This window comes from Prionailurus bengalensis, chromosome B1 (assembly GCF_016509475.1).
Source record: "Prionailurus bengalensis isolate Pbe53 chromosome B1, Fcat_Pben_1.1_paternal_pri, whole genome shotgun sequence".
Lineage (NCBI taxonomy): Eukaryota > Metazoa > Chordata > Mammalia > Carnivora > Felidae > Prionailurus > Prionailurus bengalensis.
Genome location: NC_057344.1, coordinates 35,474,093 through 35,499,806, shown reverse-complemented (window position 1 = coordinate 35,499,806; position 25,714 = coordinate 35,474,093). Strand labels below are relative to the sequence as shown.

Here is a 25,714-nt window from a genome sequence, read left to right as displayed (position 1 = left end):
GGGCCACAGAGTTGCTTAGAGCAGGACAGTACTCCCTTCTGTTCCACAGGATCCTTGTCCCTAGGTCGGACGACTTTGTCTTTGTCATGAGTTTTGTGACTGCATGGCCCACAGAGCAGAAATCCTGTAGATTAACCTGTAGATGTTTCTAGAGACCAGTGCAAAGTCAGGAGCACAAAGAGGTGTAAAACAGAGGCCCTGCCACAAATTGGGGGTGAAGGAAGGGAAATTAATCCATTCAATCATTTCAAACAATATTCATTCAACATTTATTGAATGCCTACTGTGTGCCAGGCACTGTACTAGGCTCTGGGAATGGAGCAGTGAACCAATCCCCCCACCCTGCCCTAAGAGAAATCTGCACGCCAGCAGCTTTATATGAGAGGACAGTCTATGCAACAGAAGGCTAAAGTATGCATTATGCTCACTTTACCTGTGGGGAAACTGAGGAAATTACCCAAAGTCCCACAATAAGAAGCAGATCATGCATTTGAGGCTAGGTCTGTGTGACCCCAAGGCTGTGCTTGCCTGTCCTGCAGCTTCCTGCTCCCTCAAGGGCTTCCAGCCTAGTCGGGGAGGTAGAGCCGATGTACCAGGCAAAGTGGCCATTCCAGGAAGCCCAGGAGTGGTTGGTGGGAGAGTGGCTTAAGCACACAGAGGACAGAGGCTGTGGGAGGGAGACCCAGAGTCTCCGGGTTTGTGAGTGCAAGGAGGATGAGACACAGGGCATAGGTTGGCGAGAGGGATGGTGAGGGCACTCCTTGCAGAGGGAACGTGGAGGGACTGACTCATACCTGAAGCAGGCAAGTTACAGCTGTGCCCACAGGTGTGCTTCCCTGAAAACAAACCAGCCTGACAGAGACAGTGCAGACTGGAGGCCGGTGGGAGATGCCAGAGCCAGCTCTGGTGGGCCCCGAGGTCTCCAGGGTGAGGGTTGCCAGGTATGGCTCTGGGGAACCATTTGCCAGATGGTACTGAGCTGGTGCCTGGGGCCTTTCTTCGGCTGTCCTCTCCAGAGCCCTAGAGCCTGGGTTCCAGGTGGTTGGCAGAGGGCTGGCCACATGGGCAGCGAGGGCCAGTGGTGACTGTTGGGGCTGGCCCACCCCAGGCGGGGCAGCAGAGAGCGTGAGGGGAGGGCAGCTAGGAACGGAAAGAGCATCAGCCCGGGAGAGTGCCCAGCGCCCTCCAGCCAGCAGTCTCTCCATCTCTTGGGCCTGGAAGGTCTCCCTGAGCGGAGCAGGCTTGAGAAGCATCTCAAACAGGGAAGCTCTGAGCAGCCCGAAAACCCCAGCAGTCTGCACCACCGACTAGCCGGGACGCCGGCCGTTGGGGAACGGAGTTGAAGAGGTCCGAGAGGCGCCGGGGCTGGGGATCTGTGGGTGTCGGGGCTGCATCCGCGCCTGTGTCGGAGCCTGGAGTGGGCGGAGATGCCAGGCGGACCGCAGACAGACCCAGCCGGCCCTGCCCCGCCCCAGCCCCGGGTGTGGGGGTGCTCGAGGGGCCCTTCGAAGGCGGGTGGGCGCCACCGGCCTGGGGGAGCTTCGGGGGGGGCGCCAGTCTCAGCTGTTTGTGAAGTGGGGCTCGCGACCCGTCACCGGAACGCCTCCGCGGCACCCTCAGGGGGCAGTCGGGAGGAGAAGGGCACCTCGGGGACGATGACCGCAGCCTTCAGGGGGCTCTAGGGAGAGACCCTCCCCCCACCCGCACACCCCCCGCGGGGCGCGGGCCAGGTGGCAGCGCCGGGGCTGGGCTGCGCGGAGGAGGCGTCCTCCCCGGCCAGGGGCGGCGGCAGGGGCGGCTCCGGGATCACATGGGCGGAGGCAGGTCCTGGAGCCCCGGGCGGGCTCTCCCCAGAGTCGGGCAGACGGCGGCAGCGGCGGCAGCGGGAGCGGCGGTGTCTCCACACCTTCCCTCCTTCCCCTCCCTTCCCTACCGGGCCTGGCCTCCCAGCCCGACGAGTGAGAGCGAGCCAGGTGAGCGGGAGCCAGGTGAGCGCGCCCACCTGCGCACCGTCCGCACGGCCGACGAGCTTCCCGGCTCCGGGGACCTCGCAGCTCTGAGCGCCGCGTCCCCTCTGCGCAGCTCTCAGCGCCTCGGCTCTTTCCTCCGCCCACGGCCTGCAGCCTCCCTAGAGGCTGGTGCGCCCCGCGTGCTGAGCTTTCCTGGTCCCGGGCGCTCCTCCTCCAGCCCCCGGCCCGTGGGTACTTTGGCCTCGGAGCACAGAAGGTGCCAGAACTGGGAGAGCCGGGCCGACGGGCTGGGCACCTCCCCGGGGCCCCGGGCGCGGAGTCCACAGGCAGGCTCAAAGGTCTGAGACTCCAAAGCGTCTATGAACCGCCAGCGCCAACCTAGGGACCTAGGCAGGGACAGGGGCTAGTCCGGAGCAAAAGGGGAAGCCAAGGACTGGGGAGAGGGCAGACAGCTCCTCTTGCTTGGGCGTCCTCTGCCCAGGTTCCTAAACACGGGAAGTGGCCCTAGTGTCTTTGATGTTGATTGGCAGCACTTGCAGTCACTGGGCCTCCCCAGGGGCAGCCCCAGGGTGGGTGCTGGGTAGGGTGGTGGCCCAGGCTGGCATTGCAGCTTCCTGCCTGGGTTGGCTCCCAGCTCCATAACTAGAGGCTCAGGAAATCCTACAAGGGCTTGGTGTGCAAGGACACTCCCTTGCCCAGCGGAGGGGGCAGTGGATGGGAGGCCTGTGGCCCCAGCTAGCAGGCAGCATCAATCAGCTCAACCTGCTGGCCACTGCCAGGGGGTGGGTGTGCCCAACTTGGCAGATGAGCCCATCCTCCTGGCCGGGGCTGTTCAGAGGGCAGCAGGCCCCTGGAGGAGGTGGGAAGCCCAGTCTTGCCTATCTGGACCACATCGCCAGGGGCCAGGCAGGCAGCCAGGAGGCCCCTCTGAAGACCTTGGCCCAGTCCCCATCCAGCCAACTACTTGAAGAGTCTGTGGTGGCATCACCCCCTTGTTTGCTATCACTCCTGTTCCCAGAGTGCTGCCCTCCCCCAGAGTGGGGAGGAAGTACCTTGTGCAGTCAGTTTTGGGGACCGGAAGCCAGCACTGGTGGGACTTAACCTTGTGGTGGGGGAGGGGGAGAGGCAGGAAACCATGACATCTCCTACCACCTGCTAGCCCCTGCCGCCTGTTCTCCGGCAAAAGGCCCTGTGAGGCACCCTAACAGCCTGCCAGCCTGCCTTTGGGGAGTCGCTTTGCTGAAGATGGTGGCGGTGAAGGGGGAACTCAGAGTCACGGCTTCCCAGGGCGGGGGAAGTGAAACTGGGGGGGGGGGGGAGGGAGGGAGTTAGTCACTTCCTCTACCCTCCCCTTCACCCGCCCAGCCCCTGACTGGCTGCTCCCTGGACCTGTCATCCCCTCTCTTTTACCTCTTTATTCACCTTACAGTGTCTCCATCCCTTCTTCCTCAGATATGGCCCTAACAGTGGATGTGGTGGGGCCAGGGCCCTGGGGCTTCCGGATCACTGGGGGCAGGGATTTCCACACACCTATCATGGTGACCAAGGTAAGGGCTAATTCCAGGAGCTAAGGCGGTACCCCCAGAGTTTGGGTCTACTCTGTCTACCTGGTCCCCACAGGCGCCTTTCTTTTTTAATTCTGGAGCCAGAAGGCCTGCTTCTGGGAGTGTTAGCCTGGGGAGGACCAGGCTCCTGGGCCCTGTTGCCGTGGGGATGTGGTGACCACTTCAGGAGCAGACTACTAGGGAGTGAAAGGGAGCTGGTCCAAGTACAGGGCCTGCTCTTTTCTCCTTGCTCACCAACCCCATACCTGCTGGCAGCCATTTTGGGAGGTTACGAGAACAGGAGCCCCAAGTTCTTGGCAGTTTCCTCTTGACCCAGGCCCAGGCCAGGGAGCATTCATGCAGAAGGCCTGTGTGCAGGCAGCCACCTGCATGGTGTGATTTGCACGGGCAGGGCTCTCTATCCAAAAGTATTTCCAAGCACAGTCCCTGAAACTTTGCCATTTCTTCTGGAGGCCCCTGTTAGAGTGTCAGTGCTGGGGTGGGGGGTGGGGTTCCACTCCAGCTTTTGGAGGGGATTAGCTGATAAGCTGGGCAGACACTGCTGTGCAGAGAGACAAAGGGGGACACAGGCCAGTCTGGTTCAAACCAGGTTCTGTGTTTCTTGGGCAGGACAGAGAGAAATCCCCTCTCCTCCATCCCTACAGTCATCACTGTCTGAGCAGGGGTGCCTCAGACCACTTGCTTCTCATCCCCTCCAGGTAACTGAGAGGAGCAAGGCTGAGGCTGCTGACCTCCGGCCTGGAGACATTATTGTGGCCATCAACGGGGAGAGTGCTGAGGGTATGCTTCATGCTGAGGCCCAGAGCAAGATCCGCCAGAGTCCCTCACCCCTGAGGCTGCAGCTAGACCGGTAGGCCCTCCACCACTGCTGGGCCTGCCAGCATTCCCCTCCCCTCACCAGCCCGCTGCACAGTGGCTGCCCTCACCCCCTGTTCTTAGCCCCAGCCCGGCCTTCCTGGGCCCTTTTGGCTCATCTTTAGACGGTCTAGAGTGGGCTGAGGGGTGTCCCTGTACCTAGCTGGGCATGTAGCCATGGGCAGGGCAGGCTGGCATCAGCCACCTGGATGCCCGGGTTTGACTGGTTCCCAAGTGTGCAGGGCACAGGGTGTGGGCATGAAGTGGGTTGAAGAGGGGAAAGGTGTGCCTTAGGCTGGGTCTCCTGGGCCCCTGCCTCCAAGAGGGGATGGCCTTTGTTCACGTCCTGGGGAGTAGGTTGAGGAGTTTGGAGGCTCATTCCCCAAAGAACCCCTCTGTCCTTCCCCTTTGCCTCTCCAGGCTGTGTTGGTGAAGGCAGATTCCTGGGCTTGGGTTTTCAGTCCAGAAGCCTGGGTTGGGGAGGGGAACAGGTGGCTCCCTGGGGTGGGGCATCATAGTGAGTCACAGGGAAGGAATGCTGGAAGATCCCCCAGCCAGGAGAACCCTCTGGGCGGGCCTTGAACTTGAGTCAGATACCTCCTGCCTCTCTGCCCGCCCCCCCTTCCCCACTGGGCTCTCTCTGGGCCCTGGCTCCATGCCCTCTCTTCACCTCTACCATCCCACAGTGCTGTAGAAGCTGGCTCCCATGATGTCCCGGCCCCTTTAGTGACTCCCTCATGCCACTCAGACTCATGAGTGTTTGCAGGAGTGGGACCCAGACGAGGATGGTGGAGAGTAGTACCTCATGGCAGCTGGGAAGGGGACCAAAATCTACAAGAGACTGCAGAGTCGGGTGGGGGAGGGACAGGGAGCTGCTGACACCACCATTTCCTCTCAGGTCCCTCTTAGAGGGATCCAGTCCCGTCAGGGAGTGGGCCTGGCCGAGTCCCTCCAAGCCTCCAGCTCCATGTTGGGCAGGTCAAGACTCTCTGCCTCTTCTTTCCCTTGCCCGGCCTGCTCCTAAACCCTCCTAGTCTTCCCCACCTCAGGAAGCCTCTTGAGCACCCAGAGCTCTGTGGCAGGAAGCAGTGCTCTGGACTGGAGCCAAGGCCCAAGCTCCCTTCAGTCTGATCCCACACCCCTCCCTGGGGAGGCTGAGGCTGGTGTGTGTGGTGACTGAGGTTCTTGTTGACCTCTCTAGAAGTGGCCAGACAACCAGGAACGGTATAGTGGGATTGGGACATGGCAGGCTCTTTCTCCACCCTCAGCTAGTACCAGCCCTCCAATGTCCTCCTGTTCAAGGCTCCAGTGGGAAGGGCTTTGAAGGGGGTCTCCTGGGGTTCTTCTCTTGCTGGCTGCCTTGGTGATTGGTGGAAAGCTGGGCCTGCTTGTTGCCCTGGCTCTCCAGGTCCTGCAGGAAGGGGGGCTGGCTCCACCCTTTGTTTTATGGAGAAATGTTTAGAAGGGACCATGGAGCACCTGGGTGCCTCAGTTGGTTAAGCATCTGACTCTTGATTTTGGTTCAGATCATGATGTCACAGTTGGTGAGTTCAAGCCCTACATCAGGCTCTCCACTGACAGTGTGGAGCCTGCTTGGGATTCTCTCTCTCTTCCTCTCTCTTTGACCTCCCTCATGCAGCACACATGCTCCCTCCCTCTCTCTCTCTCTTCCCTCTCTCTCTCTCTCTCTCACTCAAGAATAAATTAATTTAAAAAAAAAAAAGAAGAAGAAGAAGAAGGGACCAGGAATGATCCTCCCCAAGATATTCCAGCCATTAGCAGCAAAGCTGGTGGGGAATAGCCTCTGGCTGGGCAGAGGAGAGTGAGCAGCTGGCCCAGCCATTGTTGGGCTTTAGGAAACTCACTTTCCTTTTCTAGGCTTCAGTTTTTCTATGGGTGAAAGATAAAGAATTATTTATGTGAAATCAGCAATCTTCCCCAAAGTTGATCTACAAGCTGATGCTGACCAGTGACAAAGTCTGTATGAAATTTAAAAAAAAAAGGAAAGAAAGAAAGGAAGGAAGGAAGGAAGGAAGGAAGGAAGGAAGGAAAAGAAAAAGGCCTCTGGGCTGGCTCAGTCAGTGGAGCATGTGACTTTTCATCTCAGGGTCCTGAGTTTGAGCCCCACCCCACATTGGGCACAGAGATTACTTCAAAAAAAAAAAAAAAAAGGTCACCGGTGTGGCTCAGTCGGTTAAGCATCTGATTCTTGATTTTGGCTCAGGTCAGGATCTCACAGTTCATGAGTCTGAGCCCCGTGTGAAGGCCCAGAATGGGGCCTCACTTCAGGCTCCAAGCTGATAGTGCCTATGGATCCTGCTTGGGACTCTCCCGCCTCTCTCTGCCCCTCCCCCGCCTGCACCCTCCCTCTCAAAATAAATAAATAAGTAAACTTTAAAAAACAGAAAAGAAAAAAAAAGACAAGAGATAATAGGAGGAGTTTTTACTAAAATTGAATTTTTTGAACTTTTCGCTGAAATTCTACATACTGATGCTAAACCTTCCATTCCTTTGAGAAATGATGGTAGTTGTTAACAATAGTTGTTTGTTTTCAATTTGGCAAAGTTGAAATTTGACAGCCTGATGTCCAAATGTTTTGAACCTTGTACTAATCTTGAGAATCTTGTGGGAACAGCTGCAATCTGTGGCCCTTATCCTGTTAGTGGGGGGCCAGGACCCCTGTGACTTGCCTCCCCCCCTACCCTCTCCTCAGGTCTCGGGCTGCTTCCCCCCAGCAGACCAATGGGGAAAGCTCTGTGGAAGGGCTGGCGACTCGCTTCCAGGTAGGATGGTGCCTTCTGCGGGGAACTCCAGCACCCCAAAATGAGGGGAGACCTGAGGGGCAGGGCTGGTAGGGGACGGGTACCCCATTCTCAGTCCTTCTCTCCACAGGGCTCTGTGAGGACGCACACTGACAGCCAGTCCTCTCTGAGGTCTTCCTGCTCCAGCCCAGTCTTTTCCAGCCCCCAGCCCGGCAGCCCGTTCTCTGCCCTGCCCCCTACCAGCCCGCAGGCCCTCCCTGGAGAGACTGTTGTCAGCCGCAGGTGAGCCCAGGGGGTGAGCACCACGGCCACAGGGTCTGGACCAGGCCTCTCAGGCTGCGTAACTGGGTTTAGGGGAGTTTGAGGGCACCCTCCTCTTCCCTGAGGCAGGCTGGGTGGGACGCCTGGCACACACATCATCCATTTCCCCCATTTCAGTTTCCAGAGCCTGGCACATTCCCCGGGATTGGCTGCTGCTGACCGCTTTTCCTACGGGGGCCACCCCAGAAGTCGACCGGTGAGAATACCTGGTGGGGAGGATAGATCCTCCCGTCCTGGCTGGCTGCCAGTGGCACCCATTGGGCTGCAGATGGCGGGTCCCACCTGGGCAACCAGCGCCTCATCTCTTAGCAACAAGCATGCCCCTCTCCTGAGCCAGAAGGCCACTGTGTCTGGTGGTAGGCCACACTTCCTGTGCCTGGGGCCCTGCCCTGCCAGTCCCAGGTGGCCTTCTACCTCTTATACTCCCATTTGCCGCCTCCCCCCTTCTGCTAGCTTCCTCCCTTCCTGAGTGTTTCTCTTGGGCCAGGGCTGAAATAGTTTTGCTGCTGTTGTTGGGATGGTTCCCTCTGGCTCTGGCTGCATCTCTTGAACACATTCCTCCCCATTCCAAGCCCCATGCCTGCCCCCAACTCCCATCACCCCATCCCCCTTCCTCCTTGTCTGACTCAGCCCAGAGAACCACCAATGGGACTGTGGTTCTGCCTCAAGTAGCACTTGGCTTACTCTCTGTCTGCCCCTCTCCCTGCTCTTCTACCCTGGATGCCCCCCTCCCAGGTCCCACTGTGAACTAGTGACAGCCTTCCCCCCCCCCCCCACCTCCCTTAGCATTTCTCCTCTCTAAGGGCAGGGGTGGTGAGGAAGTGAGGGACTGAGTCGGCCAACAGTCCTGGGCCACAGCTGCTGGGGGCAGAGTTGGTGGGGGGCATGTCCAGCTTTTGGGGTGAAAGGGATGAGGCCCAGCTGCTGGAATCCTACCTCCGGTTGATTCTGCATTCCAGAAAGCAGAGTCTTTGGAGATGGCTGGGGGAGGGAATTAGAAACTGGGGGCTCTGGAGAAGGAAGGAGTGGGCTTCACTGGGGGCTGCACAGTAGGGGCTCCCCAGTGGCCTGCTATGGGCCCACCAGGTGGCCTGCCAGGCAATGTGGGCATAGAAATGCATTCAATAAGATCCCCGTCTTTAAAGAATTTAAAATGCAGTTGGGGAGATAAGACAAACATGTAAAGCAGTTTTGGAACAATTAAGTACTAAACAGTGTGGTCTTAATTATAAAAGCAGGAGGCATTCTGGGAGGGGAGAGATGAATGTGGGCTGGGTGGCCTGAGAAGGCTTTGTCAGGAATTTTGCTGGACGTCAGAGGTAGGACCGGGTAGGGTTTAGATTAGAGAATGATAAGCCAGGGAGACGGGAAAGCAGTGTGTAAGCAAGACCTGGCGTGTTTGGGCCCAGTGAGGGGGGGCTTCTCTGGGAGATCTTTGGGCTGAGACCAGTTGGGAATGTGCTTGGCCCAGGGCGTGGCTGGAGAGGGCCCATCCATCTTGGCCTTCTTCCTTGTGGTGTCCCAAACTTGGGCAAAGGGGAGATGCTGGTGGTACAGGGAGTGTCTCCCAAAGCAGCAGCAACACCTTGGAACCTGTTAGAAATGCAAATTTCCAGGCCTCAGCCTGGACTTACTGAATCAGATGCAGGGGTGAGGGTGTGGACAGGGGGACCAGTCTGTGTTTTAAGGAGCCTTCAGGGATCTGATGCATCCAAAGATTTGAGGACCACCCATGTGGTGTAAGCAGGAGCCCTGGGCCGGGTGGCAGGGAGACTTGGGCTAGTCCCACCTCTACCATCTAACCTTGGATAAGCAGTCGCCATGCACCAGGTTCCCTTCTTTGGCCCCAAGGACCGTGATCATTCCTTCAACAAATTTTTATTGAGCAGTTGCTTTGTGTCAGGCACCCTTCCCAGGCTCTGGGGATTCGTTGGTGGATAAACAGATATTCCTAATCCAATGAAGTTTGCATTCTGGTCTGCCAGTGAGGCTGTGGTCAGATGGTGTGGGAGTGTCGGGGTCCCACACTTCCCTCTTGGGAGTCACTGTGTACTTTTAGCACCTTAAATACTCTAAGAAGTCCCGTGAGAAATAGATTTAATTTTACTAGTTGTCTAAACTTGTTTAACTATAGAATTTCTCCTGGAATCCCCCCACCCCAACCTGCCACTCACTCATTAACATCCCTGTGTTCCCCAGAACACATGTTGAAGGGTGTTGGCCACAGATGAGCTCTTGTTGGGCAGGTGGACAGCTTTGCTGGACTTGGAGATGAAAGGTTCCTTTTGTGAAGGCAGGTATCCCTGGCTGACTAGGATGGAGGGAGGGAAGAACTTTCTCCAGTAAGGGAGCTGGGCTCCTCTCTCTCAGGGCACAATGGTCTGGAAGGAGGAAGGGGGTTAGAGGTGAGTGTAGATGAGGTGTCTGCCATGGCCGTGATTTTGCTGCTGGCTTTCGAGCTGGCTGAGGCTGCGCTCAGTCCAAGGCACAGGACACCACCAGCCTCCATAGTACCCTTCTGGAAACTGGAAGTTGCCACCTCTGGGTAGGTACACGCCTTGCTGAGCAGATGTGAAGACAGCACCCCTCTGGCTGGCATGAGAACTTGGCTTACAAAGGGAGCCTGGGCGGATTTCTCCCTGCAAGCCGCTGCCCCTGTGCAGGGCACATGCTGGCTCAGGACAGCGAGATGGGATGTCGTTCTTAAGTAACTGGTGCTGACTGTCCTTCCTGAGGAAATTATCTTACCGTCTGTCAGTTGACCGCAGGCCACCAAGTGTAGGAGGAATGTAGACTGGGGGAAGATGGCTGGGGGAGTGAGGGTCTGGGGCTTTCTTCTCAAAACTCTGCAGTTTCTGTTTTTAGCTTTAAAATCCATGCAGTTTTACCATTTGACCCCATAACTTGTCCTTGATTTTGAATTTTAAAATGGAAGAAAGTTGGCTTTCCAGGGAAATGTGCCCTCAGCTAGTGCACGGTGGCCTGTCTTTTTGTCTCTGGGGTTCCCCTTTCCATGGGGGATGGCTGTGGAGAGGGGGCAGGGTAGTAGGGGAGGGTGCAGAGGTGCATGCCAGAAAGCAGAGCAACAATGAGGCTGAAGGCAAGATTTCCAGGTAGACGGCAAGTGAAAAGAGCCCAAGATGGATAGCACACACCTGGGGAGGGGGAGCTGCTGCTGGGGTGTGGGTCCAGAATGGGCCTGGCCCCCAAGGCTCCATGGGGCAGAATTAGACCTCCCAGGGCAGCCAGAAGAGGCTGGTCAGCCCAGACCCCGGGGCCCTCTTAGGAGAGGAAGTGTGTGTAGGAGAGAGGTCCCTTGTGCTGCCCCATCCCTGACTCCAAGACGGGTCCTTGGGCCCTTCACTCCATCCCTTTGTGTTTTCTTCTCACTGCAAAAGCATCTGCTTTCTTCCTCTCTGCTTGTTCTGCCCCTTGCCCAATCTCCTTGCAGAAACTTCACACCTCCATAGTTGGGTGCTGGCCTCTCTCCCCTTCTGGGAATGAGCAGAACACTCCCTAGTGCCCCGAGGGTAGGATTTGGTGTATTGGGCCCTTGCGCCTGAGGGCCTGTTGGTCAGCAAGAGCTGGGGGCCCTCTGGTGTCAGGCCTGGGGAACAGCCGGGCTTGGCTCGGCAGCCCAGACGGGTGTGCGGGCCAAAGGCTCCAGCCACTGACTCCTCCCCTGGTGCCTCTCTGTCCCACAGGCCAGCCTCACCCGCGCCTCGGCTGGTGACTCGGCTGTGCTGGTGCTGCCGCCTTCCCCGGGTCCCCACTCCTCCAGTCCCAGACTCAGGTACCCGGTGGACTCCGGAGGGTGGGGTGGAATCCTGGAGGGCCTGGGAGGGGCAAGAGACAGATTGGCTTTCCAGAGAGGGATTTGGGCAGGGGGAGGTCCCCGGCCACTTTAAGCCCATTTGGCTTTCCTCTGAATCCTCTGAATTCCCTCAGAATGCCTTCCCCTGGACACTCTTTCCCTGCCTTCTTGCTGGTCCTCATACCCGGGAAGGAACCCTCACTCCTGGCCGCTCCTGTCCCTGCAGTGTGGACTCAGAGGGGGGAAGCCGCCTTCTGGAGGAGGATTCAGAAGTCTACAAGATGCTGCAGGAAAATCGTGAGGGGCGGGTGGCCCCCCGACAGTCCAGCTCCTTTCGGCTCTTGCAGGAGGCTCTGGAGGCTGAAGAGAGAGGTGAGCCCCTTGGGGGCTTGGGTGCAGGAAGGAGATTCCTGCAGGATACCCCTGGACCCTGACTGGACATGATACAGAACAAATATTTCCTAAGTGCTCATCATAGGAATAGGCTCCAAGGGAGTCCCTGCACTAAAGGAGCTTTCAGTCTGGTGGGTGTTGTAGGGGTGGACCCAGAGGTGCTGGCTGGGGTCAGGAAAGTGCCAAGGGGGAATGAGAAAGGTGGGTGGTGGGCCCTGTGGGGGCTGGGTCTCCAGGGTGGGCTTCGTAGAGGAAAATGGATTTGACTTGACCCTTGAAGAAAGATCAAGATTTTAACAAAGGGCCTTAAGATGGTGGCAGAGAGCGCCGTGGCATGCAGTGGTTGGCAGCTGGAGGGCTTTGGTGTGGGAGCGAGAGAGAACAGCGGGGCCTGGCAGCATGGAGAGTGGTCTCAGAGGTTAAGTCCTGGCCTCACGTGCCAGGCTGAGGAGTGCCCTCACCTAGAAGGGCTGGTTAAATGATGCCAGGCAGTGCATCAGATGCTGAAGTGCATAAGAGATATGGGCTCTTGCCAGCCATTCAGTTGTTTGCTCGACAGACATTCACTGTGCCTGTCTGATGGGCCAGTGATGTGCAGAGTGTGGAGGCTGAGGGCAGACAGACAGGCCCACCCAGTGCCTGAGGTGTGGTCAGTGCTGCAGTTGTACTGTGTGTGTTGGGGGGGGGGGCACCGGCCTAGTCCAGGGGAGAGATGAGAAAGCCTGGCCTGGGCAGTGGCTTCCGGGAGGCAGAGGATGGGACATTCAGGACTACGGGATCAGCAGCCTCGCCAGCACAGTATCTGGTGGCTGGCTCCAACTCTGACACTTAGCTCCGGGGGTGTTCACTGGGGTCAGGGTGAAACGGTTTGGAGCAGACCTTGCGCATCATGACCCGGAGGCCTTGGCAGGCCCCGGGAGAGGCCCCGGGGTGAGGGGAGTGCAGACGGTCAGTGGCTTCACCACTGGAGTCCCGGAGCCCTTGGCTGCAAACAGGGACCGTACCTGCCCAGTAACATCTGTGCTTCATCTTCATGTTGTTCCAAGGCTCGCATGCAACTGTGCCCATAAGAACCCTTTGAAAACTTTATAGCGGTGTTGTGGCGCTGTTACTATCTATCAGCAGCATCTTTTAATCAATATCACCATGCCTGCTTGGCGGGACGTGGGAGGCACCGTGCAGACACTCCTCAGGTTGCCCCAGCTTGGGCCAACTCAGCCTCAGCCAGGGAGCTGCCATGATCAGTCCCTTCCTCCATTACCCACCCGCCTTCACCCCCAGTGTTACTTCAGGGGTCTGCATGGAAGCGCACCTTTTAGGAGTCTCCTGGGAACCGTGCTAGCGGAGTGTGAGTGAGTAAACACAGCCCGGTGCTGCGGCCAGTGGACGAGCTCTGATGTGTCCGTCTGCTCCCACCCCTCCTAGGTGGCACACCTGCCTTCCTGCCCAGCTCGCTGAGCCCCCAGTCCTCCCTGCCCACCTCCAGGGCCCTGGCCACCCCGCCCAAGCTCCACACGTGTGAGAAGTGCAGCACCAGCATTGTGTGAGTGTCTACGGCCTGGGAGGCAGGCACACCCTGACAGGGTGGTGTGGGGCGGGGCAGGGCACGGGATGCCCCCGGGAGGAGTCAACACCAGTCAGGGACCCTTGAGGGGTGTTTCCACAGCAGACCTGTGATGAGCTATGTTGGTTATTTTAAGCCTTCTTAAAATGTCTTGCTGGCTTCTTCCTGCCACATCCCCTTCTCCCTGATTTCTTCCTCCCTCCTGGGAGGAGTAAGAAACGACGCTTCTGATTTCTCTGCAATAATCTCAAGGCCTCTGGAGATCTGCCTCTAGATGCGGTGCCTCCTCCTGGAAAATTTTGTTCTTGCCCCTTCCTCACCCCCTTTGGAAAGGGATGACTTTTCCAGAGGTAGGTTCATTTTTCCTCACAGGGTGGCATTGTAATGCAGCCACATTCTCTGGAAAAGTGCTGAAAGTCCACCCGCTCCGCCATAAATTTCTTACATGCCATGTTGACGGTCAGATGACTCACCTTAGGCAAATCCCTTAGCCTCTGCAGGCTTTAGTGTCTCAGCTCCAGAATGGGATACTATGCATGCCTGCCGTGCAGACACAAGGGAAGTGTTGTATGTGGTGGTTCTCAAAGAGCAGCTGCACAGTCCCTGAGGACTTGTTAGAGGGACTGCTGGCCTGTACCCCAGAGTTTCCCCTTCAGGAGGTCTCTGGCCCCAGCATTTGCATTTCCAACTTGTCCTCAAGTGATGTAGTGCTATGGTCCCGGTACCTGGGACCACACCCAGAGGACCACTGCTCCATTAACAACCCAGAAAATTCAGGACGAGTTTATTTGCCTATGTGTAAAGGACAAACAGCTTTAAAAAATATTTTTTTAAATGTTTATTTATTTTTGAGAGAGAGAGGAAGAGAAAGAGAGAGCGTTAGATGGGGAGGGGCAGAGAGAGAGGGAGACACAGAATCTGAAGCAGGCTCCAGGCTCTGAGCTGTCAGCAGACAGCCCAACATGGGGCTCAAACTCATGAACCACAAGATCATGACCTGAGCCAAAGTGGGATGCCCAACAACTGAGCCACCCAGGTGCCCCCCTTTTTTTTAAAAATTAGAAGTCCCGGAGGTGGTGGTTGGGGGTTATTGAAGTGAGATTCCTGAAGGAAGGCTTGGGGAGTCCATTGTCTGAGATTTGGAGATCTTTCCAGGTCCTGACTGTGGGCCTGGAACTGGCCAGGAACTAGGCTCCCCGGGAATGAGAATGGCAGCATCATGCTATCACCCTGCCTTCCCCCACCCCCCCTCTCCCCCAGGCTAATGGTTCTCCCCTCTGCATTGCCCCTGCAGGAACCAGGCTGTGCGCATCCAGGAGGGGCGGTACCGCCACCCAGGCTGCTACACCTGTGCGGACTGTGGACTGAACCTGAAGATGCGTGGGCACTTTTGGGTCGGAGACGAGCTGTACTGCGAGAAGCATGCCCGTCAGCGCTACTCCTCGCCCCCCGCCCTCAGCTCCCACGCCTGAGTACCCGGCTAGGTTCTCAACCTGCCCTAGACCGCGTAGGCACCTGTGTACCAATAGCAAGTTGGCATGGAAGGGTGGTGGTTGGTGGTGGGGCCCCTGCCTCCAGGCTGGGTGAGGCTAGAGCCTGGGACCTGTGATGGGCTGTGGATGAGGACAGCCTCGCCATCCCAGGCCTCTGCTAGATACTCACTTCCTCCTGTAGAACAGGCTGTGCACCAAAATGTGAGGTGGGCACTGCATTGGATATCTTTGTGCAACAGGGATTAAGCAGGTTGGGATACAGAGATAAATATGTAGAAAGAGAGGGATAGGTCAGAGGTTAAAGGTATTCACTCTGTAAAGTTTTCAGCGTATGAACTCTATAAATATACATATATGGATGAAACAAAGTAGCTCTTTCCTCTTCTTCTCTGCCTCTGCCCCTGGGGATGAACTCTGTCTACCACTGGGCAAAGAGTTTTTATTGACATAATTTTCCCCCTTTATTCCCCACATCCCCAAACCTTACCAAACCTTACCAGGTGCTTCACCACATGACACCCTCTAATGAAGAGGCTTGCTTTATTTATTTATTTATTTAAGTTTATTTATTTTAAGAGAGACAGAGACAGAGACAGAGACAGCATGAGTGGAAAGGGCGCAGGGAGAGAGAGAGAGGGAGACAGAGAATCCCCAAGTAGGGTCTGCACTGGCAGAGCCCGACGCAGGACCGATCCCACCAACTGTGAGATCATGACCTGAGCCAAAACCAAGAGTCAGATGCTTAACCAACTGAGCCACCCAAGTGCCTCTAAAGATTTTATTTATTTTATTTATTTTTATTTTTTAAAATTTTTTTTAACATTTATTTATTTTTGAGACAGAGAGAGACAGAGCATGAACAGGGGAGGGTCAGAGAAAGAGGGAGACACAGAATCTGAAACAAGCTCCAGGCTCTGAGCTGTCAGCACAGAGCTCGACGCAGGGCTCGAACCCACGGACCGCGAGATCATGACCTGAGCCGAAGTTGGACGCTTAACCTACTGAGCCACCCAGGCACCCCTAAAGATTTTATTTTTAAGTAATCTCTGCACCCTGTGTGGGGCTTGAACTTACAACCCCACGATTAAGAGTTGCATGCTCCATCAACTGAGCCCGCCAGGTGCCCCTCCTGGACTCTTATATAAAGATGCCAGTTTTACTGGGATAATCTCTGGTACTTTAGAGGAATGAGTTTCTCATCCGGAGCCTGGAGAAGAGGAGGAATGCCGGAGGGCGGGCAGCAAACAGGAGGCAGGCCTGGATGTCCATGCTATCCAGGCCTGGCTCAGTGACAGTCTCATGCTCCACCAGCACTGGCTGGGCTGGCACTCGGTGCCCCTCGCTCTACTTGGGGTGAATGCTGCCAGCCCAGCTGACCTACCCAGATGAGCCGGATGGGCAGGAGTGGGGGCAACATGTAGAGTATCTTTTGCACTCCGCCAAGGCTGTCTGCATGCACTTGAGAAAGATAATCACCAGCAATAACCTTGAACTGGGCTGCAGGTTAGTCTTGCCTGGGAAGCATACACCAGAGGAGCCCCACCCTGAAGGACCTACCCCCCAAACGTCCTCACATCCAAGCCAGGCTTGCTCTGTGTGTCCCTTCCCTGGGAGACCCTGCTGGCTTCAGTGGTAGTTGATTTGAAAAACAAACAAACAAACAAACAAACAAAAAACCCAGAAACAAAAATAATGGGTGACTAGTGTTAGGTGTGCCTGCCCTCAGGTATGTTTGAGTTGACACAGGGGGCAGTGGTCCCCTACTAGATTTTAGGCTTGATTCACCCACCACCCCCAGTCCTAATCTCAGAGACATTTCAGAAAGGTGCATGAGTGCTCCAGACCCACCCTGTTCCCCAGTTAGCCTGAGGAATGGGCCACAGCCTCAGCTTTATTTTCACAGAAAAGATCAAAGCTGGGCTCCAGAGGGTGTTTGTGCTGTCTGGTTCTTTTGGGAAGGAATCTCGGTGGACTGTTGGTGTTGGCTCCTCAGGCACCTGTTGATATAATTTACACCTTGATTTAACTGTCTCACCTTTTGCCTGGATGGCTGCCTTTATTTTCATAGAAAAGATCAAGGCTTTCTGTGGTTCAGGAGTGGGTGGGGCCAGAACTTTGGTCGGCAATGGGATAGTCTCCTTGACGCCACCTAGTGTCAGATGTAGCCCATGGCCGGGGAGAATGCCTGCAAAAGGGGAATTCACCCCTCTGGAAACACTTGGGTCCTGGCACAGTGAGAATACAGAAATCTACTCCTGAAGGTAATAGTCAAGTGGCAGCCACTGAGCTGGCATGAATGAAATAATACTACATGGCAATGAGTGCTAAGAGCGGATGTGGCACATTCAGGCATGCCCTATGCCCTGTGAGTACAGAGCAGAGACCATCTGTGTGTAAGGACGAACAGGACTTGGGCAGGTGGAGGAGACAAACGTCCACTGCCAGGGGTGAGTGCAGGTGGAATGCTCAGTTTAGGGCAGCGGCTGAAGGAGGTACTAAGAGAAGACTGGAAAGGGAGATGGGAGCCTTGAATGCCAGAAGAAATGGTTTGACTTCACCTTGAGGCTCAGGGAACATTCTGAAAATTTTAAGCAGGGAAGTGACAGGTTGGAAAGGGTGGGTTGGAATATGAACATGGTGGGCCAGCGGTGTTCTGAGGAGTAGAGGAGAAGAAGTAGGGAATGAAGACCCTTGTGAAATGGGTATGCCTGGGAGTTGTTGAATGCCTTTCGAAGGCTGGACAGGTTCAGGCTGAAATCCACCTCTTTAGTTGTGGCAGGCAGCTCTCCTCCCAGGGGTCGGAGGGTTTCAGAGTGCTTTGCGGCTACACAGCCAGCTCGAGCTTGGGGGCAAACTTCTTTGGGAGATGGGAGTTATTAGTCAAACCCATTTGTCAAAGAAGGTTGGGGTCTGTCTTTGATCTTTTACCCCTGCCCTCAACCCCACCCCAAGCCAGCTGTGAGCACCCACCCCCTGTGTCCCAGTGTTGGGGGGGGGAGACATCACCTAATTTTTTTAACCTTTATTTTTGAGAGAGAAAGAGAGAGAGTGCAGGTGGGGGAGGGGCAGAGAGAGGGGGACAGAGTGGGTTCTGTCTTGACAGCAGCAAGCCTGATGCGGGGCTGGAACTCATAAACTGTGAGATCATAACCTGAACTAAAGTCGGATGCTCAACTGACTGAACCCCCTGGGCTCCCTGAGAGACCACCTAATTATATGACTGCAATTTATCCAGTACTGTACTCTCTACTTTTTTTTTTTTTTTGGCATTTTGGGGAATAACCTCAGAAATGATGACAGATTCAAGTTAGAGGTTCCCAGGGAGAGCATCTAAGATAGCCACCTTCAGTTAGAGATGGGAAGGTGACATTCCTAAGTTACAAAGGTAGATAATTCTTTTTTTTTAATAATTTTTTCATGTTTATTTATTTTTGAAAGAGAGAGAGAGCGTGAGTGGGAGAGGGGCAGAGAGAGAAGAAGACACAGAATCCGAAGCAGGCTCCAGGCTCCCAGCTGTCAGCACAGAGCCCGACTCAGAGCTCGAACTCACGAGCTGTGAGATCATGACCTGAGCTGAAGTTGGATGCTTAACTGACTGAGACACCCAGGCGCCCCACAAAGGTAGATAATTCTAACAGCACGAACTTTTTGGTGCTTTAATCACCCACCTACAGAGGTAGGTATTCCTTGTTCTGTAAATGAAGAAACTGCGGACAGGGAGGAAAGTGACTGGTCCGAGGACTCCTACTTGGTAAGGGGGTGTGCATGCTGGGGAAGGAACCTGGAGTCTGAATTCTGAATTTCTGGTGTGGGGTGGGGGCTCTTGCCCCTCCATCACCAGAGGCTGCCTTCCAGGCCACAGGGAGGTCACCATGGCTCCCAGCCATCTCTGCTCTGGCAGGAGCTGCCCTCTGCCTTCTTGGCTTTGCCCTTCCTCCCACAGGGCATAGCTCAGTGCTGAGCTTGCAGGAAATGTGCTTCCTGAAGCTGGGACTTCCCCATGGAGGTGGAGGGGCAGCTGGGCATCCCTGGCCTCAGCCTAGGGAATGACTCTGCTCAGCCACCATGCATCTCAGGAACTCAGGGCAGCTGCTCACCCATCAGGTGGGCAGCGAGGGTGTGGCTGTGCTCTGGGCACACGGCTGCTCCAGTCAGGGCCGCAGAAGGCAGATGGGAGGGAAGGGTGTGGCCCCCAGCGAGGGATCCCCAGCACGATGAGGGCTCAGGCACATCTACATGGGGGTCAGGCAGTGCAGGAGCCCACCACCAGGAAGGGAGTATGCTTGGGTGTGTGTTGTGGGGGTGGGGGTTCTTTTGAGCCCACACAAAGCCTTGTGCTGAGACACCACATTCCTGCTGGCTGGGCTTCCTGTTCCAGATGCATTCTTGCCCCAGAGTCACCAGGGAGACCGCTTGGAATCTAGCCCCACATTCTCCAAATTCAGGGCGAGATCCGACAAAGGTTCCCTCCCTTTCCCTCCCTACCCTCTCACTTTGGAGGAAGGAAGCCACCTGATAGGCCAGCCCTCCAACTCCCCGACCCAGGGAGGGCTGGGGTGGGGTATGACACTGCCTGCGGGGTTTGGTGCCACACATCCTGTGGGACCTGCATGAAGCAGTTCCTGCCAGGCCCTGCGTTCATTTCCCTGTCTGTATCTGGGAAAGAGGAATGGGGTGGGGGTGCTGTCTAGGAGGACAGGGTTAGGAGGAGGCCACCCAGACAACCTGTGGCTAGCAGAGAAGGGCTTGGCCTGAAAAGGTGTTAAGAGATGTCAGGTAATTCAGGCACTTGGCTCTCATTCTTTCTCAGACCTGGTTATAGGCCTCAGTTTCCCCATCTTCTACAGTCGGAACCTTACAGTTTGTGGCTCTCTGGCAAAGGTTCCTGTGTAAGGTATTTGAGGAAGGGTATGAAGGAGCATGGAGCAGAAGGGGTGGGCAGACTGTTTTCTCCCTCCCAGTTAACAGCTGCTTCCTCCCAAGGGCTCTGGTTCCAGCCCCTCCCCCAGAGGCTCAGGTGCAAGTTTGCACGTCCACCAGTCTCTTTATCTGCCTCCAGGGGATTTGGGTCCTGCTGGGATTTTTCCAGCCCTGTCCCCTTCCTCAGGAGGATGAGGTTTTCTTAGAGGCCAGCAGCCCTCTGGTCACCAGGCTGTGTCACCTTCGGCAGCTCCCTAGGCTACCAGCTTGAAAGCAGGCTGGGACCCTTTAAGGGTGGGGACTGGTGGAATCCCAAGGGCCAAAAGAGGGTTGGGGTTGGGGGACAGGGAAGTATTCACACTTCCACCGCCTTCAGGCTGCTTCCCTGTTCGCCTGGCTCACTTTCCTAGATCGTGAAGTCCCCCCGCCCCCCCCCCCCAGGCCCCAGCTTTAGGGTGCTCGGGTGCGGGAGAGGTACGGGACGAGGAGGGGATCAGATCTAGTAACAAGGCGCTCTGCAGTTGTTGGAAAGGATTTCCACGTGGACAGGAATCATTTCCCCCTTCTATCGCGTCAGGTTTCCGAGTGGCTGAGTGACGTGCCCCAGGCACACAGCAGGGAGTGCAGGGACAAGCGTGCAGCCAGCACGTGGGACTCCATTTCCTTCCGCGCGGCTGTCCAGTCCCTACCGACCCTCCACCCCCATTCCCAGCTTCGTTTCGGCGGCAGGAAGACAGACCAGCGTGTGAACCGCGGGTGGGGGGGTGCCCGGTAACCCCGCACCTCGAGCCAGACAGCGTCCCCAGGCGGGGGCTTCCGTTCCCCGGCCAGGGGCGGGAGCGTGGGACTGCCCGGGGCCCGAAGGACCGGGGACCCAGGCCTTTTCCCGGCTCCCCCGCGCGCTCCGCGATACCCGGCTCCCAGCCCCCGCCCCTGCCCCCCACGGCCCCACTCGGCGCGCCCACCCCCAGCCGCCCGCACACCTGCGCGCCCCTCCCCCCTGCCCGCCCCTTCCCCTCGCCCCCGCGGGGAGTGTCCGGGGGCCGCGCCCAGCCCGGGCCGGACGCGCGTGCGAAGCCGCCCGCCCGACAGCGGCTGGGGGACGTGGGCCGGGATCGCGGGGCGGCTGCAGCGGCCGCGGCCGGGGCGCCGCGTCGGGGCCGGGAACTGGGCCATGCTGGGCCGGCGGCGCGTCTTCGCCGTGGAGCCGCTCGGCGGCCGGGGTGAGTCGCCCACCCCCAGGCCGGCCGGGGCCTCCTGCCCTGGAGCCGACTCCCGCGCCCGGGCCCCGGTCTGTGTCCCCTGCCCCAGCCCGCACACCCCGCCGCAGGCGCCCGTCCTCGCCGCCTCCCTTCGGACGGGCTGAGTGATGGCGCCTCGCACTCTGGAGACTCTGGGTTTGGGCGTTAAGTCAGCCACCACTTTCCATCCCACTCCCTTCGGGCTCCACTTCCTTCTAATTCCCCATCTGGATCCTTCTCCGCCCAGCCCTTGCCCCGGCCGGCAGGTCCGAAAGCCCCCCCCCCCCCGCCAGCGGCGGCGGCGGACCCGTTCCCGAGGTAGACTTCCTGGCTGACCTCCTTGGCCAGAGGGGCCTGGCCTGGCACCCAGCTCTCCTGCGTGGCCGGCGGTGAGACGTGGGCGGCCCTCCATCCTCTCCAGCTGTAGTTTGTGCATCATTATTACAGTTGGGGACCCAGCGAGTGGGTAACCCCTGCCGCTGCTACTCCTCCTACCCCCTCCTAATTCCAGTTGGGTGTGTTTTTTTCCCCCCAACTCTCCGCAAAATCTTCACTATTTCCCATTTAAAAGAACAGAAGCCTGCAATGGTTATAGCTGTTGTTATTTTATTACTCTCCCCCAGGAGCTCCAGGAGAGACTTCATCTTGCATCCTGATGCTAGTTTGGACCCCAGGCTTCCTGCTTTGTGCCCTTTCCCGTCTCTCTGAAAGCTGGAGGGTGGGGGTGGAGGTCGTAGCCATGCTGCCCGGTGGGGAGCAGTTGAAGAGACTGGGGCTCCCCATTCATGACCTGGAGGTCTTAGGCTGACCCTAGGCTCCAGAGCACAAGGGCTCCCCAGAAGAAAGCAGCTACTCCCTCAAAGGAGGGTGGCCATATAAGGAGTTGATAAATAGGACCTGCAAGGCTTTGCCCATATCCTGGGTCTGTGATCCTCAACAAAGACTATTTGTGAAGGGATCTTGTCCTACCTTCTCCAGCCAGGGATGGGGAGATATCTGGGCGGGGCTGTGGCTGTCCAGTCCTGGCCCCTCCCTTCACCTCTGGCCCAGGACACTCCTCCCCTGGGAATTTTGCCAGCTTCCAGGAATGCTGGGGGCGTTCAGGGCAGCCTGCCCAGCCTGATACTCACTGTCCTTGCAGATGGGGTTGGCGAGGACCTGGCACGCAGCTGTGTAGTACCTGGAGTCAGCAGCACCTACCGAAGGATCCCGGACGCTGTTCAAGGTTGCTCCCTGGACTCCTGGAAAGGGGATGGCCAGCTGAGAGGTGTCAGGAGGCAGGAGCCACTTCTCAAACTGGCTTCTCGGGACTCTGGAGTGGAGATGGTGGTTGGGGACAGCCCCCTGGCCACCTCACCAGGTCTTCCTCAGGACTCTCTGGACTTTGAGCTCACAGGGAGCCCTGATCCCCCGGCCCTTGCTGCCATGGAGCCTCCTGCCCACCTGAGCCGGCTCCTGGCCAACCGTAAGCTGGAGCAGGTGCTGGAGCGGTCCCGCCAGCTCCCGACTTCACCTGTCGGCATGTCACAACACCACTACTCCCTGAAGCCACCTATCAAGCCTGAATGTGAAATGCCCCCTTTTGGAGCAGGGGAACAGGAGGCCACTGAGGCAGAAACTGACCTAGAGGCAGGTCTGGAAGGAGCAGAGGTGGTGAGTGTCAACTCTCAGGCTGGGTGAAGAGTGCAGTGGAAACGGTCTTTTTACATGGAGGGGTGGGTTGCTGGCTGGTGGGTCCTCCCTGACTTCTCCTTGGAGCTCTCTTGGGGTGGGGCATTCCTTGCCTCTAATTGATGGGTTGTGTCTCGGCTTGTTGCCTCAGCCCACTCCCAGCTGTGTGGAGGTGAGCAGTATGGGGGACGGCCTGGCAGCATGCCTGGCTGGGCACTGGGAAGCCAGCTAGGGGTGTGTGCCTCCTCTCCCTGGCCCCTCTGTTCCCATCTGCTGACTGCCTAGGATGGGAGTCTGGTTGAGTTCAGAAGTCTTCCTTACCTCACTCTGTCCCACAGGTGGGGGGCCTGGGGCCTAAGGCCTGGGCCTGTCTCCCAGGGCAGGGTCTCCGCTATCTGGAACACCTGTGCCTAGTGCTGGAGCAAATGGCAAGGCTCCAGCAGCTCTACTTGCAGCTGCAGACCCAGAGGCCCCCAGGGGCGAGCGAGCTGCAGGTCGGGCAGGTGAGTGGGGGAGGCAGAGGAGGGCTGGGAGCTCTGCAACCAGGGCTGCCTTCAGAACAGGCTCAGCCATCTAGTCAGGTCTTGAGTACCCGTCTCTCCTGTGCACAGGATCCTGAAGCGGTGGAGGGGGAGTGGGGGGAGCAGCAGCAGCGGCCACCACCACCAGCCCTGGACCCTTCGCCTCCACCTTCTTGTGCCCCAGGCGGTGAGGTACAGGAACTGCTCAGCCAGACCCAGGAGACAGGTGAGCTGCCATTGTGTTTCCCTGTGTGTCTTGCCAACCCAGGGCCCCCCACCCCGGGCGGACCTCCTCAGTCCTGGTTTTGATGGGTGGCTTCCTGTTTCTGGCCCTGGGTAATGGGATTTTCTTTCTGAAGGGGCCAACACAGCTTCACCCCTAAAGGTAGGGGTTCCCGGTGCCAACCCTCCCAGGCTTTTAGAGGCTTCAGCAGAGCCAGCTCATACCTTTCCATCCTCCCAGGGACACAAGGTAGGTGATGGGTATGTGTGGAGGCAGGTGATACAGGATGGAGTCGGGGGTAGGGGGTGGTTGGGTTTGTAGATACCTGAAGGCCAGAAGCTCTGGGAAAATGACAGAATTCCTGATTGGAGCAGTCCTGGCTGTGGCGACTGCTATCTCTGGGAGCTCAGGCAGGGGTATGTTGTGGGGAGGAACTCTGTGGTGATCCCCTCACGCTCTGCTCAGCGGGATCTCTCCCACTGGAACAAGGTCAAGGTCCTGCTCAACCGGATCCGTTGGAGAAGCTCGAAACACTCTGAGTCCTCTGCCCCTCCTGATGGGCCTGCCCCAAGGTGAGTCCTGCGGCCCAGCCCAGGTTAGGGCAAAGGAAGGAGCCTGATGAAGCCAGAAGCTGAGACTGTAGTGCCAATTGTGGGTTTTTTTTGTTTTTTTTTTTTTGTCCCTTTGAAATCTGAGAGGTGTAGATAGTCTTGGCGAGGGTGGTGGAAGAAACAAAGTAGTTAAAGTGTCCCATTTACAGATGAAGAGGATGGGGACTGGGCTGGGGAAGGAAGTCGCTTTCTGAATCTACATGCATGCAAGGCAGTGACAGAGCCAGGACCAGCATATGGGGAGTCTCCCTCATGCAAGCCCAGCAAAAGCCTTCACCCCTCACAGCTGAACCTTAGGCCACCTCCCGGATTTGCTGGGAGAGCAAGGTTGGGACACAGAGGATCCCACAGGAGATGATGGGGGATAATGCTGAATAATTCTGTGGCGATAAGAAGCACTACGTCAACATCCCCAGGCTCCCCACGGCAGATAAGCAATGCTCCATCAACTCTGGGGCCATTGTTACCTTGTTTCCTCCTCCTAGCCTAATGCTTCCTTTCCTTTTTCACAGGATTGAGTCAAGGGGTGTCCCTGAAAGACCTCCATTCCAGCCCCTCCGGAAGACCTTTATGCCATCATTTGTGGTTAAGAAGCAACGAGCCAAAAACCTTTCTGTATGCTGAGAATTCCTGGCGCAGGGACATGACCTTGGGTGGAGGGGTGTGCAGTGCAGTCATCTTCCTCGCCCTTTGCCCTGTTACTGTTTCTGGGCACTGCCAGGAAAAGCTGCTGATGCTCACCCTTCTCTCTGAGGAGAAGGCTGGACCTTTCTCCTCTGGGCAGCCTGGCAGAGGAGCCCTGGTTCCCTGAGTGGCCCCAGGGTGTGGCAGCCCCTGGGCGCCTTGCTGGTTGCCAGAAATCCCTGGGCCTAGACAATGTGAACTAACTTATTTATCAGGAGTCCATGGAGCATGTTTGGCCTGGTGATCTATTGGGGCCTAGCATGTCGCAGATGTGTATTTATGCAAAGTGACACGTGTATCTCTGCAAGTCTGTCACTGTTGTGAACTGGCTGGATCCAACCATGTCTTCTGAATCATGCATTCAAAGGGTTGGTCTGGGTGAGGTAAAGGATGGCCACCTTCATTCCTCAGTGGGCAGTTACTGATTTGGAATCTTGCTTTCCTCCTCACACCCTCGTGGGCAGCCCTAAGACAGAGAAGGGTGCTATCTTGGGTTCCTCTGCATTGAGTCTTGCCTGTGGAGCAGAGTCCCTGAAGACTGAACCTGGAATAGAAAGGTCAGGGACAACATGGAGAATAGCAGAGTAATCTTCAAGGTCTGCCTTTAGCTGCTTTGGTCCCTAATAACCTTAACACATCAGAGTTGAAACCAGAGACTCATTCTAGCTTTTGACTCTAGACTCATAGCTTCCTACTTAATCTCCCAAATGGTCTAATGATACCGGCCCTACCTACCTCACAGTCTTATTAATGAAGATAAAACGAGATGAAACTGTCTCAGAGTGCTTTGTGAACAGGAAGAGGGAGGGTATGGGTGTTGGAAGAAGGCCAAGCTGGAGGGATGATGGGAAGGCCAGAGGATAAGGGAGGACTGGGGTTGCTAATGGAGACTAAAACGGCCAGTGATTAGCAGCAAGACTTAGAGCAGGTCACTTTACTGAAGTCTCAGGTTTCCTGGGAATTAGGGCACTAATTCCTGACCTAATCTTCCAGCCTTGGGAGGACTAAAGGAAATATTTCCTTTTTTTTTTTTTTTTTTAAAGAAACTCTCTGAGAGAGTGCAAGAGTGCACGTGCATGCAGGGTGAGGGGCAGAGAAAGAGAGAG

General features: G+C 56.7%; 2 protein-coding genes across 8 annotated transcripts; both read left to right on the top strand.

The window, feature by feature from the left end:
- Window positions 1-921: 921 nt before the first annotated feature.
- Window positions 922-15,105, top strand: PDLIM2 (PDZ and LIM domain 2). 4 transcript variants are annotated; one of them, XM_043561850.1, is made up of 10 exons: window positions 922-941; window positions 3,423-3,517; window positions 4,234-4,385; window positions 7,104-7,173; window positions 7,283-7,434; window positions 7,591-7,669; window positions 11,178-11,266; window positions 11,514-11,659; window positions 13,106-13,223; window positions 14,539-15,105. In XM_043561850.1, the coding sequence occupies exons 2-10, from the start codon at window positions 3,425-3,427 to the stop codon at window positions 14,714-14,716; spliced, it is 1,077 nt and encodes a 358-aa protein (XP_043417785.1). In that variant the 5' UTR covers window positions 922-941; window positions 3,423-3,424; the 3' UTR covers window positions 14,717-15,105. The 4 variants fall into 4 exon arrangements, with proteins under 4 accessions (XP_043417785.1, XP_043417775.1, XP_043417764.1 ...); XM_043561829.1 differs by lacking the exon at window positions 922-941 and adding an exon at window positions 1,842-1,973; XM_043561820.1 differs by lacking the exon at window positions 922-941 and adding an exon at window positions 1,843-1,988.
- A 5,595-nt stretch (window positions 15,106-20,700) lies between these two features.
- CB1H8orf58 (chromosome B1 C8orf58 homolog) lies at window positions 20,701-25,380 on the top strand. Of its 4 annotated transcripts, none has more exons than XM_043561799.1 (7): window positions 20,701-20,880; window positions 22,040-22,551; window positions 22,908-23,072; window positions 23,181-23,316; window positions 23,450-23,562; window positions 23,803-23,885; window positions 24,437-25,380. In XM_043561799.1, exons 1-7 carry the CDS (start codon window positions 20,832-20,834, stop codon window positions 24,546-24,548), a joined length of 1,170 nt encoding a protein of 389 aa, XP_043417734.1. In that variant the 5' UTR covers window positions 20,701-20,831; the 3' UTR covers window positions 24,549-25,380. The 4 variants fall into 4 exon arrangements, with proteins under 4 accessions (XP_043417734.1, XP_043417725.1, XP_043417705.1 ...); XM_043561790.1 differs by having other exon boundaries at window positions 20,744-20,880; window positions 23,779-23,885; XM_043561770.1 differs by lacking the exon at window positions 20,701-20,880 and having other exon boundaries at window positions 21,747-22,551; window positions 23,779-23,885.
- Window positions 25,381-25,714: the final 334 nt, after the last annotated feature.